This window comes from Pimephales promelas, chromosome 18 (assembly GCF_988280905.1).
Source record: "Pimephales promelas chromosome 18, fPimPro1.hap1.1, whole genome shotgun sequence".
Taxonomy (NCBI): Eukaryota; Metazoa; Chordata; class Actinopteri; order Cypriniformes; family Leuciscidae; genus Pimephales; species Pimephales promelas.
The window spans coordinates 5990928-6011455 of NC_142786.1; the positions used below are offsets into that span (position 1 = coordinate 5990928).

Genomic DNA, 20528 nt, shown 5'->3' on the forward strand with positions numbered 1-20528 from the left:
TAACCAGTTTCACTTATATTTTGCACTTTTAAACACATATAATACTTGTGATATGATCACAACTAGCATGCTAGCATAATTAACACATCGATAACCAGATAACATATAAACATGTAATTGTTGATTAATTCCATAATAAGTCATTTTTTAACTAATAGTGTTAATTAAAATGTTTAATACCAGAATGAGCCAAAGCCTTGTATTTCAACTTCCAGATAATATGACAGGTACACTAATATGCATTAATACATGATTAATTACTTCATTGTTAGTGAAAATTCATGTGCAAATTACTAAATGGCTAGTAATTAATGATGTCCCCCAACAAGTAGAGTCATATCATTAGATTAAATGTCTTGAAAAGACTATATTAACATAATAATTAACCAGTTTCACTTATATTTTGCACTTTTAAAAACATATAATACTTGTGATATGATCACAAGCATGCTAGCATAATTAACACATCGATAACCAGACAACTTATAAATATGTAATTGTGGATTAATTCCATAATAAGTCATATTTTTTTAACTAAAAGTGTTAATTAAAATGTTAATTACCAGAATGAGCCCAAGCCTTGTATTTCAACTTCCAGATAATACAACAGGTACACTAATATGCATTAATACATGATTAATTACTTTATTGTTAGTGCAAATTACTAAATGGCTAGTTAATAATGATGTGCCCCAACAAGTAAAGTCATATTATTATGATACCTTTGCAAATCATTGGCTAATGATTAATTAGAGCAGACAACTGGAAGTTGAAGTGCATAGCTTTGACTAATTGTGGTAATTAACACATTGAATTAATAGCAATTCATATTAATCATATAGACTCTATTAGTTACTGATGCAATTAATCATTAATTAATGGTTTAGTTCTTCATGAGTTATACATTAACTCATGATTATCTGTGCATTAGTCAAGGATGAATTAATGCATATTAGTGCACCCGTATTGTAAAGTGTTACCATTAATGTTGTATCCCATCATGTGCTGGACAACCTATGTGACAAAAGCCTGATGAGGAACCTTATCTTACTTTTCCTTGAATTTTTCACCAATTATCAATGATTCAATGAATTTTGATATCGCATCTAGTGTAAAGTCATGAGACATTTATGAAAGCAATAACATGGAAGAAGAGACAAATGCACAGGTATAGCCATTAAAGCACCTTACATAATACATACATACTACATTATGCATTATACAGATATGTAGCCTACATCAGTGAGAAATCCTACGCTGCCTTAAAAGGGCTCATTTAGATCATGCTAATGAGCTCTCGTTTATCTCATGCTGTCATGTATATCCTGGCCATCTAAAACCACCTCTTTACTTTGGTGTGTCTGACTCCAAATCAGTCGTGTCTGGTGTTGCTAGGCCTCATTAGCATTATAACGTCATCACACCATATGAAGTTCGGCTAACACTCACGTTAGTGTAAAACTGAAATGCTAATTCAGGTTTGTCAGTCAAACAGAAGTAGTTTCCAGCTCTACCAAGGTAACATAAAACTGTCTTTTGAACAAATGCATGAGTTTTTCATTAAGTGTAGCTTCTCGACACTTCTCAACTGACCACATATTTAATTTTCGATGCTGTATGATTGACCATCTCCAGCTACTCAACAATAAAGGACTGTAATGCAAACTCCACTGGCCTGTCGAGTCTTCTTGTGTCGAGTCAACTGGCATGACGGGGTCAAATGGCCCTTATATTGGCAGGTGAACTGAAGGAAGAGAGTATGGGAGGGGTGCCGAAACTGAAGATGCGAGAGATGCTCTTGAGAAAGGAGGGGGCAGAGTGAGTGATATTTAAACCCCAGAGGTTCTCTCTCTCCCCTCATCTGTTCCTCGGCTCTCCGGCTGTCTATCACTATCTCCTGCACTTCATTACAGACAAAGGAAGCTCTCCGTAGGCATTCAGGTAAGACAGACAGCTCAGACGGGAGAAAGGACTCCTTTCTCTCACAGCAGAAAGCTAATTAATGCTCTTCCGGATTGGATTATCTACTTTTCTGCTAGTCTTATTCAAATATGTTCATAGCTCAGTGCTACTATTGTGAAGTTCTATAGATACAACCAATGTCTAGTCTTCAAAGTTATACTAAGTTAAAGTCAATTAGAATCTATCTATCTATCTATCTATCTATCTATCTATCTATCTATCTATCTATCTATCTATCTATCTATCTATCTATCTATCTAGTGCCGCATGAATACAGGCAAAGTGAAATACTTTTTGTACATTTTAAAATATTTCCATATACAAATATAATCCAAGAATTTAAATATCCCACTTTACCTGTATTCACCATGCATGGCAATCCTTAATATATGGTTATGTCATTGATTTTGATTCATGTAAATGTCCTTTTTGGGTCTATATCATCAAATGAGTTAGATTTCGATTAAAACGCATTTGTTCTTATGCAAATAAATGAATCTCTTCTTCTTTACATGTCAAAGAACGGTCAGTTTCCTCAGTGTCACTAGGTCACTTGGTGTTACGTTTCCTTTCTCATCTTGGTTGTCATGGCCTCACCGTGTCTGTTCTATTTTGATACGGCTAATGAGGATGCGCTTCTTGTTTCTTTCTGTCCTACAAAAAAAAAAAAGTGCCATCATTTCAGATTTTAGCTTACTTTTTCCCAATTGTCTTATGTTCTATCTTATTTTTCCTTATAGCCGCTTTGTCCGGATTTAATGGCTTTGCGGGACATTAAATCTATTCTGACCTTTCTAGTTAGTGTCCATTTCATGAACAATGGTTCTCGGTTTTAGTTCCTGAGAGTTGTAGAGTTCACCAGAATTTGTTCCAAATCCGCATGTGGCCATTTGAGCTTCCTAATTAGGCACTCTCTTAGCTCAGCTAATTAGTTAAATTAGATGGTGTAGTTCTACAAATAAAGAGCTGAGCGCAAGGCCTCAGAGTAATCCAGTCCAAAGTCTCAACTCAATTATGCTGCTCTTTAGACCAGACATCTAAGAAATGGGACAACGATAATGCATTTTACCATTGAACTGATCTTGATCCATTGGTAAATAGTAATTTAACAAAATACTGTCTAATCCTTTCTTCTTCATTTTAAACTATTTGTTTTGGTTCTCATGATACTTTCTTTCACTTAATTTTGCCCTCTATCCTCAGAATTAACTAATGGATTTGCTTTAGGACAGTTTCAGGTGCGTATTGTGTGTGTTTGCGTCTTCACGAGAGCCTCGGATTACTTGGAATTACAGCTTCCCTGGGGAACTTGCCAGTAGTTTTATCTTCATTTTGACAGTTTTATGTTTCACTTGTGGTTTCCATTTGAGAGATGCAGCCCCTGTTACATGAGCAACAGATGATTTAGCTGTGAGCAGGCAAGCGTTCACATACAACTAATGAGTGTTCAAGACAGAATACTAGAACAATTTATCTAATCATGATTAGGATGTACATATGCACCTATACTCTTAAAAATTCTCCAAAGTTTTTTTTTTCTTCAATTTTTGTGGTTCCCCAAGTGTAAAGAACCCTTTCCACTATAAAGAACCTTCTACGCAATTGAAAGATTAATGGATGTAAAAGGTTCTTCATGGGGAACCATCAACGCCATTAAAAAAACCTGTATTTTTAACGGTGTATGTCTCTCATAAAGTGCCAAAACTTCCACCTAGAGGTCTAACGTTACCTCTCTTTGTATCCGTGACATCACAATTACATGTTAAGTTGGTTTTTTGAAAACCAAAAATTCAAAAGTTCAGCCTTCCGTCAGTACTTTTGCCAAATGCTGTTCATGCTCTTTCTCATCTTCTGTTGCACCTCATCAATGACTGTGTCTGTTTCTACATGCGCAGTAGCTTGCTGAACCCGGAGAGAGAAGATCCAAGATGCCACGCTCAAAGTGTGATGTGTAAGAATGTTGCTTTTTGAGTGACAAAACCCCTAATCAGAACCTCTAATTTCCCTCTAAATCAAATCAAATAAACCCCCCAAAACAGTAAGGATATTATCTCAAACAAATGACTGAGAGAACATTGTTTTCACCCATAGTCCAAAACGTGTGTTTGTGCCAGCATTGATTGAGCCAAAGCTCCGCCCATGCTAGTCATGTGACCATACATGCAGCAGGGTCTAGCGAGGGGCGCGTCATGTCGTTGTATCTAACGCTTGAACTTTTTAACCAATTTACAGCATGTCCAAAGAACCAAGCACCAACTTGGAAAGCGCCATGCAGATGCTCATCAAGACTTTCCATAAGTATTCCGGGAAGGAAGGAGACAAATTCACACTCAGCCGAGGGGAACTAAGGGAACTTCTGACGGAGGAGCTGGGAAATTATCTCGGGGTGAGAAGGATTATGCATAATTACAAAACTTTTGTATCTTTCATATACTGGCAGATTTCAACAAATGAGATATTAACCAAAAAAAAAAAAAAAAAAAAAAAAAGAGGGCGGGGCTTGATTTTGTCCTTCAGGATTTGATTGGATCATGCAAAATGGGTGTTCCAAATTAGAATGGAAGCATGGGTTTGGAAGGGAGGTGTTGGAAAAAGTTAAAAAAACGAAAAAGAAATTTGTCTGAATTATTACGCACCAATTCATTCTAAACGAAATTGAAATGAAATAGTAAATAAATCCGTTTCAATTTACTATTGACTTCTTCAAAATAATATAATAATATCATCCCCCCACATTGTTAAAATCTTTCCACATCAATTCTTCACAACTTCTGCAAAACAGATTAATTTACATACCTACTAAAATGAATGTGATACAACCTGTCACACAAGCTCAGATTTGCATTTACTGCAAGTTGCAGAAACGCCTAACTTTTTACAGATTCAGTGATCTTGTAGCCTATGTGATTTAGCTTCTGGCTCTTTCAACTGAAGTGCACATACATTCCCTGTCATTAACATCCCAGAGTTCCTCCTACACACTTTGCCATAAAAATTTCTACTCAACTTAAAGAATTTTCAGGGTTTGAAAATAAAATGATCAGTACATATTGTCACTTTCGCCCCATTTAGATTTCTCTTTTATACATATTTAGCACATCTACTTTACATAAAAACGTTCCAGGACATTAACCGTTGAATTTACTGACATTTAATTTAACCCATGAATTCTAATTCTAAAAATCGAGTGAAAAACCTCTTTATATTAGCACAGTAGATGTAGGGACCAGTAATGGATAGTAGCTGATTACATGTAATCTGGATTACATGAGACTCCAAAAATGATGTAATTGTAGTTATTAGATTCTATGTTTTAAAAATCTTGTAATCAGATTACAGTTACTTTTTTATTCATACTTTTTTACATATAATTCCCATTAATGTTGATTAATGGTCACAAGACATGCAGGTAAACAGAATATAATTGTTATTTTTTTATCAGCTCCTTCACAAACCCTAATTTAGGAAACCCTGATGTAATGCAATGTTTAATGGACTTCATGTTGTTGACAAAGAATGGAATATTTTTGGAATGGAATACATTCTCTTTGTATTTTCATTTCAATGTGGTACAAAATGAACATCAAAAGTAATATAAAAGTAATCCAAAAGTAGTCAAATTACACCACCTAAAATGTAATCTAATAGATTACATAACTTAAAATTTCTGTCATGTAATTAAAAGTATAACTAAAAATTGTAGTTTTAATATGTAACAAACTACAATTCGTATGTAATCCATCCACCCAGCAATGATTAAGCCTTAATCTTACAGACGTTTCTTACAGTGTTTTGATAATCACTTTAAACTTTCTTTTTGTCTTCCCACAGAACGCTCAAGATAAAGATGCGGTGGAGCGAGTGATGAATGACCTGGATTCCAATAACGATGGCGAGGTGGACTTCACCGAGTTCATCATCCTCATGGGGGCGCTGACCGTGGCCTGTAACGACTTCTTCCTGGACAGCCCGGCGCCCAAAAAACCCGATGGCAAGGACGATGCGGCTAAAACAGAGGAAAAGAAAGAGTAATGAGCAAATGCTTCAAAAACAGAGAGAGAAAACTGAGAGTAGTATTAGGTTGCATGGTTGAGAACAAGAGAGTGCACAAATTTCATCCATTTCTGTAATCAGAACCGACAAACCTAGTTCCTGGGGGAGATTTCTCTGCTTTTATAATTCAACACAAGCTGTTAATACACTTTTAAAGCAAAACTGACAAACCCTCAAAGGCAAAGGCTTGGGGGTTTGACAGAAACGCACATCAGTGCAACTATTTTCTTTCGAAGTTCTTGAGTACAAGGCGTTTAAAAATCTTTCAGGATGGGTGCCTTCTGTTTCATATGAGAACACATGACCGCAGACATTATATCTGGCTATATAGAGTCTGTTTTTGGATGATGCATAACAGCAAAGTGTATTACGAGTGGAATCAGTGGCTACTTACTTGTAAGTGTCAAAGCCTGTTTGGAGAGAATGGGTTTGGAGATGTTATGGACAGTTATGAATGCTCATTTTTAATAATCCTGAACTGTGACTTGACAAACAGATGTCGAGGGATTTATACTTACATCTTTCATGATGATATAATTATAAATACCCTTTACTGTTGACAGCAAGCAATTTACTTCATGGTTACCATATATTCCGAACAGTGTTCATGATCTATGAATCTAATAATTCAGCGTTGAAGATGTGAACTTGGTTTGTCTCTTTCTTTGCATCTATTTTTTAGCCTATTTTTATTTAATAATCAGTATGTATCTTCTTAATTATAATAAACGTGCAACTGACCTCCATGCATTTGTCTCATGTTTTTTTTGTACAGTGATTCTTCATTTTTCATAAACATGTATAATATTGGATGTAACAAACAGATTTCAAATATCATGATTTGTTATCATAACATTTCCTATTCTATCATTATCTCAAGCAGATCTAAAATCGTGAAAGTAATTGTGATTTTGACTTTTAACCGTAGGAAAAATATGTGCATATAGTTTTGTGAACATTAAAATTATTTAAAAAGATGTATTTTTTAAAATAGGCTACAATAAATGTCATAAAAGGTAATATTTTACATTTGCTTTTTGGCAATATAAAAGCAAGTAATTTGACATAATTGTATGTTTTTAATGTTAATTTGGTTGTCTTTAACTGAACAAGACTCATGAACTATTGTTAAATGAGTCATTCTGTCTGTTCCAGCAAAGGTGCATCAAACAGCACAATCTGATCATGCCGGAAACAATGGCATATTTGCAGAAACTACTTTTTAACCTTTGAGTCCCATTTAGGAATTGTTGAAGAAAAAGTCAACCGCCTTTACTCCAGTGAAGTGCAGTAATAGGCAAAACCTAGTTTAACCGTTGACTAATGTCCAAGATATGTAATATAAATCCACAAGAGTGGGGATTCCCAGTAGATGTGTGTAAATACTCCGCAGGTGCTTGCTTGAGCACATCCTGGACTTGTTGCTCACTTCCGGCTCAACCTGTTCGACCTGATCCACTGGCCATGTTTACTTAGGCCCGTAAGAGAGAAACAATAAGCAGAAACTAACAGTTGTGTTTGAACACTGCACAATGTCTGTGGTGATGCTGCATTCATACTTCAGAAGCACGTTAGTGTTAAGCTCAGAGCTCATTACTTGATTCCAGACAGTCATGTTGAATCAATTATGTATGGTATCTTTCATTTCAGTGATATAAGCATTTACTGGTTCATGTTACAACAACCGATCGCATGTTGTTGTATCCATTTTGCTCTGCTGAATATGCATATGAATATGAACTGCATAACCTCATGTCATTCACTGAGTTAGATCAGATATGCCTGCACATGTAATGGCAGTGACATCATCAGATTCAGCATGGCTTTTACAAACCTGTGGTTGATACGGGAAGCATGTCGTGTATGCAAATAATCCATTGTGTAGAAATGTTTAACTCTTTTCTCTCTTCACCATTGTTGCAGTGCTTTTGTATTTTATAGCTTATTCACTGACCAAATTACTACCTTAATCTTTGCGTTTTTATATAGAACTGTCCAAAAGTTCTATGACCAATGCTTCATTTAGTTAAAAAAACAAAGTAATAGTGTGAAATATTATTACACTTTTAAAGTAATTGCTTTCTATTTGAAAAGATTTTTGATTTTTGAAAAGATTCATGTGACGCAAAGCTCATCATCATCAGTCCAGTCAGTGTCACATGATCCTTTAGAAATCATTCTAATATGCTGATTTCAAAAAAATTCTAATTATTAACAATAAAAGCAGCTTAATATTTTTTTTGTGCAAACAGTGATGCATTTTCTCATTATTATTTAATGAATAAAGTTCAAAAGAACTGCATTTATTTGAAATAGAAATCTTTTTTTAACATTACAAATGTCTCAACTGTCACTTGTGATCAATTTAATGTGTTCTTGCTGAATAAAAGCATTAATTTCTTTAAAAAAAGAAAAGGTAATGTTTCATATCTTAATTCCTTTATTGCCACACTAAAGCGTTCTTATGCCGTTATCTGTACAGGATAATACAATAATTCTGCTTTCACACAAACAATTAAACCAAATAAATAAACATGTATGAAGCAAATCTATCTAGTGTTTTTGTCTATATTAGTCTTCCTCCGCACACTAGTGTTCAGGATAGTGACAGTCTTCTGGCCATGCATGGCTGAGGGTGTTGTGGCAGCTTTGATGTGGTGGTGTCACATGACCTGGTCCAGCAGGTAACTGTAGTGCTCCATGTCACCGTTATCTGGCTGTCTGGACCAGCCCTGACTGACACCTCAGCTTACCTCACGCGCTGAATGTCTTCACCACAGTCTCCATCTCTGCTTCTGACTCTCTCACGACAGATGTCCACCCGCTGATGATCTGTACTCATGATAACAACAGCAGTGTCCATATCAGTGTAATACATGCAGACAAACATGAACTTCCTACACAATAGAGCGGATGCTCACACATTCACAAGCAATGATTCGCTCAGCATAAAGCCCTTTGTGAAACTGTTTGACATTTTAGGGTAAATGTTACATAAGATTTAGATTAGAGATAATAGATTTCAAGCATGTCCAATACATCCTCATACTTTTTTGATATTGGACAGTAAAAAGCTACTACTTCAAAAATAATAAAAATGAGATACAATTACGCTATATAGGCTATACTATTTTGCCAAATGTTTTGGACAGCCCTCCAAATCATTGAAATCAGGTGTTCCAATCACTTCCATGGCCACAGATGTATAAAATCAAGCTGCTTCTACAAACATTTGTGAAAGAATAGCTTGTTTTCATGTGACGTCACGTCACTTCGTTGCCATGGCGCGAAATGCAGATGGAGGGCAAGAAGTGATTTTCTATTTAGGAAGCACTATAACAAACTTAAAATGCCTATGTTTTGCGTCGTTTATGGTTGCTCAAATCGATCAAGCCGCGAGGAGTTTTTATCGTGTGCCAAAAGTTGTTGTTCATAAGGGTGGAAAATACAAGAAATTGACAGAAAAACACCGGGGGGAAATGCCTTGCAAACCTACGTCTGCAGTCGGGAGGAGCCGAATGGAAAAATGCCCATGTGTGTGTGCAGTGATCACTTCGTCAAATGTGAGTTAATACATTATTTATGTGGCTTGTAATTGCATTATTCAGGTGTATAAATACACTTATGTGGCTGTTTGTGTCACGTACCAGTTTCCGAACTTTGTAAAGTCAAAGTATGTCTGTAAGATGAGTTGCTGATATCTACAGCCTCGATGGCAAGCAAATCTCTCAATTCAGTTGAAAATCGGTCCTGTTCATAACGTAAGGATCACGATCTCGATTTTCTGTTTACATATTTCTCTTGTAATAGCGTCTAAAGTAGTACAGTACGGATTTTCCTCCATCTCGTCCATTGCGCTCTCCTTGCCCTCCATCTGCATTTCGTGTGTCAACACAATCACGTGACTGCAAACCACCTATGGGTCGCTCTCAGGAGCTCAGTGATTCAAGCGCGGTACCATGATAGGTTGCCACTTGTGCAATATGTCCATTCGGGAAATTTCCTAAATTTACTAAATACTCTAGAGCAGTGGAGATGTGTTCTCTGGAGTGACGAATCACGCTTCTCTGGCGATACGATGGACGAGTCTGGGTTTGGCGGTTGCCAGGAGAACGGTACGTGCCTGACTGCATTGTGCCAAGTGTAAAGTTTGGTGGAGGGGGGATTATGGTGCGGGGTTGTTTTTCAGGGGTTGGGCTTGGCCCCTTAGTTCCAGTGAAAGGAACTCTCAATGATTCAGCACACCAAGACATTTTGAACTTCATGCTCCCAACTTTGTGGGACCAGTTTAAAGGGTTAGTTCACCCAAAAATGAAAATTAAGTCATTAATTACTCACCCCCATGCTGTGCCAACCCCGTAAGACCTTCGTTCGTCTTCGGAACACAAATGAAGATATTTTTTATTAAATTTGAGAGCTGTCTCACTACCACATTGGCTGCATAAGGGACTGGCTCTTGATGGCCCAGAAAGTCAATGAAGAAAATGTTTAAATATCCCATGTGACTACCGTGGCTCAACTATAAGTTTATCAAGCGTCGAGAATACTTTTTGTGCGAAAAAACAAACAAAAATAACGACTTTATTCGACTATTCCTTTTCTTCATTGTTGGCCTGAAACGAGACTTCCTTAGATTTCCACGACGCATGCGCGAGAATTGCGATCTGTGCTTCAACTACTTCAGTTCAATTCTCGCGCATGCGTCGTGGAAATCTCTTGAACTCTCGTTTCAGGCCAACAATGAAGAAAAGGAATAGTCGAATAAAGTCGTTATTTTTGTTTGTTTTTTTTGCACAAAAAGTATTCTAGTCGCTTGATAAACTTATAGTTGAGTCACTGTAGTCACATGGGATATTTAAACATTTTCTTCATTGACTTTCTGGGCCGTCAACAGCCAGTCCCTTAGGCAGCCAATGTGGTAGTGAGACAGCTCTCAAATTTAATCAAAAATATCTTCATTTGTGTTCCGAAGATGAACGAAGGTCTTACGGGATTGGTACAGCATGGGGGTGAGTAATTAATGACTTAATTTTCATTTCTGGGTGAACTAACCCTTTAAGCATGGCCCCTTCCTGTTCTAACATGACTTCACACTACACTCTTAGAAGAAAAAGGTTCTATATACTGTAGAACCTTAAAAGGTTCTATCAGCGCTACATATTTGGAACCCCTAAAAGGTTCTATACACTCATACAAAAAAGGGTTCCTCTGGGTTCTATATAGAACCCTGGGTTTCCGTACTTGGCCAATAGAACCTTTTACCAAAAAAAACAAAAAATGGTTCTATATAGAACCATTTTGGAGTTCCATATATGAAGCGGGGGATGGAACCATTTCTGGTTCTAAATAGAACCATTTCTTCTAAGAGTGTAGTGCATAAAAGCAGTTTGGTGTGGAGGAACTTGACTGGCCTGCACCGAGTCCTGACCTCAACTATATAGAACACCTTTGAGAGGAATTAGGAGACTGTAAACCAGGCCTTCTCGTCCAACGTCAGTGCCTGACCTCACAAATGCGCTTTTTTAAAAACCTTTATTTAACCAGGACAGAAGACTCACTGAGATTAAAACCTCTTTTACGGGAGTGTACATCCTGGCCAAGAACGCTTCTAGAAAAATGGTAAAACAGTCTCATAAACACATTCCTAAACCTTGCGGAAAGCCTTCCCAGAAGAGTGTGGGCAAAGGGGTGGGCAAAAACCCTACGGATTAAGAATTGGATGTTATTAAAGTTCATGTGCATGTAAAGGGAAACGTCCCAAACCTTTTGGCACTATAGTATATATATATTCCAGTAATTATTATGTTTCTAGCATGTTTTGGCAACAGTTCTTCTACCCCTAACTGATTGAGTGTTAGGAAGACACATCATGGCCAAGGCCATATTCCAGGATGATAATGTCAAGATTAATCAGACTCAATTGTGTAAGAATGGTTGGGAGGGAGCATGAAGAATCATTTTCACACATGAATTTTCCATGAATCCTTAAATCCATCGAAAGTCTTTGGGATGTGCTGGAGGAGACTTTACATAGTGCTGGACTCTTGCATTGTCAATATACAAGATCTTGAGCAAAAACTGATGCACCTCTTGACGGAAATAAATGTTATAATGATATTTCCATTGAGAAGTGCATTAACTTACATACTGACTGTAGACTCTGTATACGACTACACGTTGTCACGTGTTTGCCCTATCCTTAACAGCTGGTTTCTCTCTCTCTCTCATACAATATGCTCTTGGAGGATGGCTCGTTTCTTGAATCGGATCACTGCAGGCGTCACAAGAGACTGCTTATCGGACTCAGCTATCATGATGATGAAGTAAGACAGGTAAAAAGAGAGGGATCTAAGCATACCTACTGAAAGGAAAGGGGAGGGCTGGTGTCAATTCACCCCTTTTCCCTGCACTGTTAAGTGTCTCTAATACCAGTGAAATGATACCGAGGCAACACTTCGTCCGTTTTTAGCAGCGTGTTTCCCTTCGGCTATCACGTATTGCTGCTATTCTACCCTTAACCTTGGGGGCCGTATAGACTCGTGTATATCTGATCTGCAAACAGTCATTAACCTCATGGCCTCTGTCACCCCTTCACCTAACCTTCACTGTGGTCTTAACCTGCCTATGACAGCAGCCCTGGATTAACAATTCATCTCGATTTAAGGTAATGCAGACAGTAACTCAATCCCGAGGCTAAAATTAAGACTAATGGGTCTTGAAAAGGGCCTGAGAATACAGAAATCATTCATGAGGAGAGCTCAGGAAAGACGCACCAGGATGATGTCAATGAAATGATTCATAACTAATGATCAAGGGTGGATCAGGGCAAGGCGGATGAACGTGCACCTTTGGACCTGGACTGCATCTTACAATGGAAAACGATGTAAATACTGTTCATTTTCTGACACAAACCGCTCGTTTCGTGTCTTAGGCCATCAATGTATACTTACATTTACGAGTCATTAAATAATGTTTAATTTGGACCTCTCTGTGCATGGTGCACCTCCATTATATGACCAAAAATATCAAAATTGAAAGTACTGTGGAAACAAAAACACCTAGGCCTACATCTCAACTATGCCGTAAACGAAGGGTGGATTCTGATTGGTTGTCAATGTTTTTATCAGTTGCGAAAAAAATCTTTCTGAAACGATTCCAACGATATCGTTTAGTTATCGTTATACAACTCCAAATCCCGCAAATGTGTGGACATTTTGTGAAATACAATAAAAAACAATAATCTGTAATTTGTTAATTTAAAACGATTTTTACAAGTATATCTTTGTTGTTATTGTTACAGTTATCATCCTTGGTGTAAACGGGCCATAACTGAGAACAAAAATATGGCAGATGTTTTCATAGGATAAATGAAAACGTGTAAAGAAAAGAAGAAATTAAATGTCGAAAATGATTCCTCATCAAAGCTTTTCAGGAGAAAACCAAAAATCTTTAGGCCATTAATTAGATCAATATACTTGTACAGTAGGCCACTTGTACAATGTACTTATATGAGCATGTAAAATCCAAAGTCTAAACCATACAAAATGCAAGTGGCAAGCAAGATGCATCATGCAAGAAGCAAACTAACTAACTAACTAAATAGTGAAATAATGCAGGATTACACACCTATGAATTTATCAAGTTTCTGAAGTTAAATCAAGTTACTTTTAATTTACAAGACATACGTTAATTTATAATGCACCACTTAGGCTACTCATCCTATATTGTATTACAAGGGTGTACCAGCCTAGTGTGCGATTTTTAGACCAGTGAGAAAGTATCATCCAATCAGTCAAAGCAGAAATATTTCTAGACTGTAAATGGAGTGGCAATATTAGCTCCGAACTGTTGTCCGGTTACTTTTAAAAGTGATGCCCCAACGTTATTTTCAGTGTTTGTTCTTTGTATAACCACTAGAGGTCGACAGAGACTAACTTTTAGACATCTTTTGGTGAAGATAGGGGTTTTGGGTGGGTTTTGGTTGAATGTGTACCGTGTTAAATCGACAACAAGAGGGCAGGAGAGTCAGTGCTATACTTTTTTTTATTACCCGTCTCCTGAGATCAAAAAGTAGTGCGAAAAGTAGCTGTGGTGTGTTAGTGTGATTTGGATTAGCTAACAAAGCTAACAAAGGGTCTGAACAGAACTTCTAAGATGCATTTCTTTTCTTCTCCAGCTTGCTTCCTAATCTAGTCGTCATGTAAACAATATACAATTTAAGCAATCACGATAAGGGCAACCGAATCCTGTCTTAAAACTACAACTCCACTCATGCAGCTGAACCACACAAGCATTCAGACCCGCCAATAACTGAATCGGATGATTAATATTTTCTTTTTAATAAAACTGTCAGAGTAAACTTCCTCCAAAATTCTATGCATGACCCCATAAAAAAATTCAAATTTCACCATTTTACAACACCACTAACAGCAGTGAACTCAACGCAAAATGCACACCACAGAATCCCCCCCTGCCTCAAAAGTAAAGGTGGTCTGATCCCGCACAGTCCAAAATGTTTATTACACGGGGGGCGATGATACATATCTTGCGCAGTTTCAGAAACATTATCAGGCATTTATCATGTTTACCTCAAGACAGTGTCCCTAGTATTACGTTACATACGGAATAAGTCTATAACATAACTGTAAACGTTAACATTTAATAAAAATCGCTAACTTGTTTTAGCCCGGCCTCCCCTATTTTCCACACATGCCCTGCGCGAATAGACTCCGGCTGTCCCTCTTTGTCCGGCAACGAGTAGGCCGTAATTAACATGGCCAATTTCGCGTTTGGGGATAAATATTAAATCGTAAGTCTATTTGACATTGATTGTTTGTCATATGCGGGTTGACATCCATGTCTTGATGCAACAGTTAGGTGTATATATGAATGAGCTGTGTGAGCAACGTTTAACGCCTTAACTTGCTTGCTGATGGCTAAACGGCTAACGATAGCTAGAACGCGAATTCAAATCACGTTTGAATTAAATTCAAACCCTTGATGCGTCATTTACAGTCGCATTGCACGTTCGAGTCTAATGCGCTTTAAAATGGGGAGAAGAGCTTGGTATGCTTGTATCTAAATGTCATTTAGACAGCCATCCAGGTAGAAACACATCTGTATGTGATCACATTGCAGGCAGGCAGATGTGTATTCACATTCAGTCCATCCCAATCACTTCTCTTCACGACTGTTGTTTTGTAATAACATTTTCAGACATATCTGCGATGCTCCACCAGATCGCATTGTTATTTGGGGGTGCACACATGTAAACGTGCAGAGATGACAAATCCGACTCAAAACATGAACGCATCTTTCAGACATGTTGCTGAGTAGGTGCCTGACCTCATTGGCCCGTCGGTACACTTAAAATTAAGCAATTCACGCGCATTCCCTGGGGCTGCGGGGTGATACTCGTTGGACCCGAGGAGCTTTTCGTCAAATAAACTAATTTCTGTAAATGAACGGTGTCATGGCACCGCACCAACAGTCATTTTAATGGCGGGACAGCAGGCGGGACAGAGTCAAGGAAAACGAGGCAAAGGTAGGAAACTGTCAATCAGCGCATCTCTGTGTCCGAGCGGGAATCCACACAGCTGTGGCTGCAAATCTCCCTTTTCCCTGTCCGCACATGCCTGAATGTTCGGTGGCCTTGTTTTCGTGGGGATCTGTCTTTGGGTAGCTTTATGTCAACCTCGCATCACTTGTCTATCTACGCGTGTTCGTTTGAGTTTTTTTTTTTTTTTTACACGCATTGCATTCAACTCTTTTTTTCCCTGCGTATTTGCACTAAAGCAAGCCTTTTACCGGGGGTCAGGGTTTGGGATCTCTTAAGGGTTGTGTAAATGTTCATCAGCTTTAGAGTGTTGTCTTCAATAGGGATATGACTGCCTATTTTTATGACAGGTTGACTGAAGTGTCTGTTAACTGACCATGCAGAAACATTTGTTTTAAATTCTGTTTTATTTCTGCTTTCTGACACAATCAAACTTTATAAAAAAAATTATATAGGCTAATGTTGTTATATTAACAATTTTTTTTTATCCCATATTTATTTTGGTCCTTTTAAATGTTAATCTACATTTTCACTTCAGAATGTATGTATTCGATTAATCGTTATTCGATAATTATTTTTAAAATAACATTAAATGACTTTACCTGTGAATATTGTTAGTTAGGTTCTGGTCTTTAGTGTGACCAAAAACTGTTGTGTATTAGCGAACCCAATGTTATGGAGGAGTCTACATAAAATATCAGTTTTCATCATTATCAGTCTCTCTGATCATTAGTTTCTTGTCATGAAGTTCAATAACATGGGATACACGTTAATTTTTGATTTTATTATGATTTGATGTGATTGATTCTCAAGAAGTGTGTTTATTGGAGGTACTGAAGTTGTCTCTAGTTTTTGCACAACAATATAATCAAGACAGAGTCCATCTACACTAAGGTTCAGTTAATGTTAGCAGTGTGGCACTATGACGGTCCCTGCTTCCTAATATTACCTGACAAATTACAGTTTAAGGTTTTACCACATTTTAGATGGAGCTTAAAACTTTGGTTTTGGTCTAACAGCTACTGCCTCCCCCCATTTTTGTTTATCGTTCCCTTTTTTCCATTTCTGCCTCCACAGGTTCCCAGATGAAGAGCCCAGAGAAAAAGAAGAGGAAGTCCAATGCTCAGGTTAGTGTTTGAATATTTAGTTTTAATGCATTTTATTTTATTTTGTAGCCTCAGTTTGTTGTATCATCTGCTGTGTTAGTCTTTTAGTGACTGGCTTCCTCAAGCTGAATATTAGCAAGAATAGAATTTAATGACTATTAGTGCATGCAATATATTATTATCAAATTCAATTTAAGACATTAAGTAAGACCGTGTCAGTAATTTATTTTCACCCTTTGTATTTCCTGTTAGGGGGCGGCGTTTTCCCACCTCTCTGAGTTTGCTCCCCCTCCTACTCCAATGGTTGATCATCTGGTGGCCTCTAACCCTTTCGATGATGACTTTGGACCGCCATCAAGATCTGGAGGTGGGGGTGGTCCGGGTGGTGCCGCTTTTCTGCCCAGCCCAGGGGGTGGTGGAGGTGGCTACGGTGGGCCCGTTCCCGGTCGAATGGGAGGAGGTATGGGATTCATGGGTGGCCCCGGAGGACCTGGAGGTGGACAGCCTGGTCGACGACCCCCTTTTGGTCCACCAACACCAAATGCTGGACCACATCACCCTCTTGGATTTGGGGGCATGACAGGCTTTGGAGGTGGTGGAGGAGGAGGAGGAGGTGGTGGAGGGGGATTTCCTCCAGGAGGCCCATCCCAGTTTAATATGCCACCCAATTTCAGCCCTCCAATGCACCCTGGACAGGGCTTCAACCCAATGCTGTCACCTGGAGGAATGGGTGGCGGTCCAGGAGGTGGAGGAGGTCCACCTCATCCAAGGTTTGGGATGCCTCAGCAACAGCCTCCACATGGACAAGGTGGCCATCCCTTCAATAGCCCACCCTTACCTGGTGGCCCTGGCCCTCGCGGGCCTCCACACGGCCCTATGAACCCTATGGGGGGTATGGGAGGTGGAATGAACATGATGGGAATGGGTGGTGGAGGTGGTGGGGTTAATATGGGTGGACACCCTGGGATGCCTCAGCAAGGACAGTTCCCTCCTCCACAAGATGGCCCGTACCCTGGATCAAGTCCTCCTGTTGGTGATGAGGGAAAGAACTTTGGTGGTCCAGGTGGTGGTCCACCTGTTCCCTCTCAACAGCAACCACCTAACCTTAACCCCTCCGGTCCTCCGTCCAACAATGCTACCCCTGGTCCGTCCCCAGCCCCTGGACCCCCACAGCCTGGAGGAGGCTTCCCAGGTCATCCAGATGTTGCACAACCCAATCCCAACACTCCAGGACAACCCCAGTCGGCGCCTCAACCCCCCAATCCCAACTCGTCCCCCACAGGCCCACTTAACGGTCCTCAGCCTCAACAAGCGCCAACCAATCAGCATCCTCCACCCAACTCCACCGGCGGTCCCGGCTCCAACACTCCATCCAACCAGCAACAACCAACGCCACCAAACTCCGCCCCAGGGTCAGCATCCTACAATCAGCAGAACAACGCTTCTGGAGGTCCAATGCCAAACCAGCCACCCAACTCCAACCAGAACAACCTTAACAACAGCAGTGGTGGGAACACCCCAGGTAGCAACCCCAATCCTCCATCCAACTCCAACTCTACACCCAACACCCAGTCCCCACTTCCCAGTGGACCCGCTCCACCACCTTCTGGCCCAGGCTCCGGTCCCCCGAAACTAGGTGGAGGCATGGTGTTCCCTTGTGGCCTTTGCTTGTCAGAAGTACATGACGACCAAGAGGCCATCTTGTGTGAAGCCTCTTGTCAACGATGGTTCCACAGAGACTGCACGGGCCTAACTGAGCCAGCATATGGGCTGCTAACTAGAGAGAGCGCTGCGGTGTGGGCCTGTGACTTTTGCCTCAAGACAAAGGAGATTCAAGCAGTTTATGTGCGCCAGGGACTGGGACAGTTGGTTGCTGCAAATGATGGCTAAGTGAGAGCGGAAGAGGGGGGAAGAGGGATGTTTGATATATTTCTTGGTGCTTCATGTCTTGTGTTTCACGGCGAGGAAGTGAAATGGAATTGAAGAATAAACCTGAGAACCAGAGGAGAGCCGACTCTGCATTTGTTTCTTCACAGCCCTCATAAGCACTTTCAGGGCCCATGTCTTTGAATGAAACGCATTGTACCAGATGTTGGAAATGTTTGTATATAGAATATCATGACACATTTTCAAAATTCAGCTGTTTGTGAATGACGTTTCACTCGTTGTCTTCATTTCAACTGGGTGACAAATTGGGAGTAGCAGCTTGATTCTGGCCACAGTGAAAAGCAAATTTTAATATGTATGTACAAGAATTTAACTTGTGTGATTATACACATGATCAGCCTCCAAAGAGCTGTCCAATCTTTTTCTCTTTCTTTCCAAAATCCAACTTCTTGATCTGCTAAGCACTGATGCCAACTTGCTACCTCAAAATTTTGACATGTCTGGCTAAGAATGCTTTGATTAAGGCAAGAGCGTACAGTCACCACACAACCTCTCCTCTCAGTGATTTCCATTTCAGTATATCCAAAGGAAACCGGCAGCGTCCTGAAAGACATATAAGACATGTAAATAATCAACATTTCACTGTGTCCGTAGTTGAATACATGGGCGATTCGACGGAAACTGGGGTCCTTTGTCAATGAAACTAGATTGTTTCTCTTCATGGTCAATGTTCTTGACACAAACGTGGACAATGATGGTTGGTGGCATAGCCGATAGCGGTAATCTATAACCATGTCAGTGTAGTCTTTGGATTGCATGTAAACCAATGCAGTACTTCGTCAGAACTGTTTTAATCGTTACTTTTACTGTTCCGATTAGGCCACGTCCTGGGCTATGAAGTAGACCAAATAACAGAACGAAATCAAATGTTGTCGCAGAGAATTTCTTTTGTTTTATTTCTACATTTCTGTCCAAGTTGCCTTTTTCTTATTTGTTAATCTTCATGTACCTGTGTGTATGCTGTTCAATGTGCTTGCTCTGGTGCCCTCCATTCGGCAGCGATGTGCAGTAATACGGGGGGTGTTCTGGGCTCTGGCTCTGTACTGAAAGAAGTAAACTGAATTGTTTTTTACAAGTCTTTTTTGTGACTTTTATTCTATTAAATTTGGGTTGAAAACCCTCTAAACTAAGTCAAGAAGTTAAGGATATCCATTTTCTTTAAACATGTTATTTTTTTTAGCTTTTCTTCCTGAAGGGAACCACAAAATGAAATTCTATAAAGTATTTTTTTAAGAAAAATACTTAGATGTAATAAATAAAATATTATATAGTGAGTTTATTTGTTTATAAAAATATAATAAAATAATCAATTTGTAGGCAAACTCAGATGACTAATTCACCATGGGTTCCCTCTAAAATGTAGAATTGCAGTTTTTATATGTGAGTAAGGTCAAGTCTCTGGTTCACATTATTTCAAGAGATGTTTTGTTTAACCTAAACATTAGTCTTGCATTTTGAAGCTTCTTTTTTTTTTAAAAAAAAAGGCTTGTTACTAAGGAGTTGCTATGCAAGGACTGCTACAGTTTGAAAACCACATAAACTTGAATTCTTGTGGTAGTTGTAGCTTTTTAGGGACGTTTTAGCAACTTTTGAAGTTATATTTACAGCAGACTTTATTTTACTCCGAAAATAATATAAAAAATAAAAAAAAAGAAGAGGAAACGCATGTCTTGAAAATAAATCAAACAACTTGATAGTAATGCTACAGCAAGTTGTGGATGGCCTAACTCATGAAAAACGAGCAGAACAAATGTATAAAACATTCCCAGATACATTATTTTGCAGATGATTTACACAGAAGTGTTTTTTTCTGATGTGAGGCCCAACCTATACGATAATTATCACCTTAAAAAAGTAAAATATTCACAATTTCCATTTTGAATATACTCAAATAAACTGATGTA

General features: G+C 38.8%; 2 protein-coding genes and 1 long non-coding RNA gene across 6 annotated transcripts in view; 2 read left to right on the top strand and 1 right to left on the bottom strand.

The window, feature by feature from the left end:
- On the top strand, positions 1–6761 carry s100s (S100 calcium binding protein S). Of its 3 annotated transcripts, XM_039679044.2 has the most exons (4): positions 1–1941; positions 3858–3913; positions 4195–4348; positions 5794–6761. In XM_039679044.2, exons 2-4 carry the CDS (start codon positions 3891–3893, stop codon positions 5992–5994), a joined length of 378 nt encoding a protein of 125 aa, XP_039534978.1. In that variant the 5' UTR covers positions 1–1941; positions 3858–3890; the 3' UTR covers positions 5995–6761. The 3 variants fall into 3 exon arrangements, with proteins under 3 accessions (XP_039534978.1, XP_039534979.1, XP_039534977.1); XM_039679045.2 differs by lacking the exon at positions 3858–3913; XM_039679043.2 differs by lacking the exon at positions 1–1941 and having other exon boundaries at positions 3502–3913.
- The window catches only part of LOC148970883 (uncharacterized), a 24165-nt gene continuing 9516 nt past the window's right edge, over positions 5880–20528 (bottom strand). The window contains exons 2-3 of the long non-coding RNA XR_016147327.1: positions 8769–8847; positions 5880–5968 (exon numbers count right to left, since the gene is read on the bottom strand). This is a non-coding gene — a long non-coding RNA (uncharacterized LOC148970883). The remainder of the gene's footprint in view (positions 5969–8768; positions 8848–20528) is intronic.
- pygo2 (pygopus homolog 2 (Drosophila)) lies at positions 14706–19699 on the top strand. Of its 2 annotated transcripts, none has more exons than XM_039678587.2 (3): positions 14706–14824; positions 16649–16698; positions 16930–19699. In XM_039678587.2, the coding sequence occupies exons 2-3, from the start codon at positions 16657–16659 to the stop codon at positions 18565–18567; spliced, it is 1680 nt and encodes a 559-aa protein (XP_039534521.2). In that variant the 5' UTR covers positions 14706–14824; positions 16649–16656; the 3' UTR covers positions 18568–19699. The 2 variants fall into 2 exon arrangements, with proteins under 2 accessions (XP_039534521.2, XP_039534519.2); XM_039678585.2 differs by having other exon boundaries at positions 14732–15559.

What these genes read in the sequence shown, in the direction of transcription:
- pygo2 (XM_039678585.2), top strand. Translation starts at nt 15,514, where the DNA reads ATGGCGGGACAGCAGGCGGGACAGAGTCAAGGAAAACGAGGCAAAG. An exon ending in TCAAGGAAAACGAGGCAAAG is followed by an intron (nt 15,560 to 16,648) that starts GTAGGAAACTGT and finishes CTGCCTCCACAG; the next exon opens with GTTCCCAGATGAAGAGCCCA. An exon ending in AGAGGAAGTCCAATGCTCAG is followed by an intron (nt 16,699 to 16,929) that starts GTTAGTGTTTGA and finishes ATTTCCTGTTAG; the next exon opens with GGGGCGGCGTTTTCCCACCT.
- s100s (XM_039679044.2), top strand. Translation starts at nt 3,891, where the DNA reads ATGCCACGCTCAAAGTGTGATGT. An exon ending in CCACGCTCAAAGTGTGATGT is followed by an intron (nt 3,914 to 4,194) that starts GTAAGAATGTTG and finishes ACCAATTTACAG; the next exon opens with CATGTCCAAAGAACCAAGCA. An exon ending in AGCTGGGAAATTATCTCGGG is followed by an intron (nt 4,349 to 5,793) that starts GTGAGAAGGATT and finishes GTCTTCCCACAG; the next exon opens with AACGCTCAAGATAAAGATGC.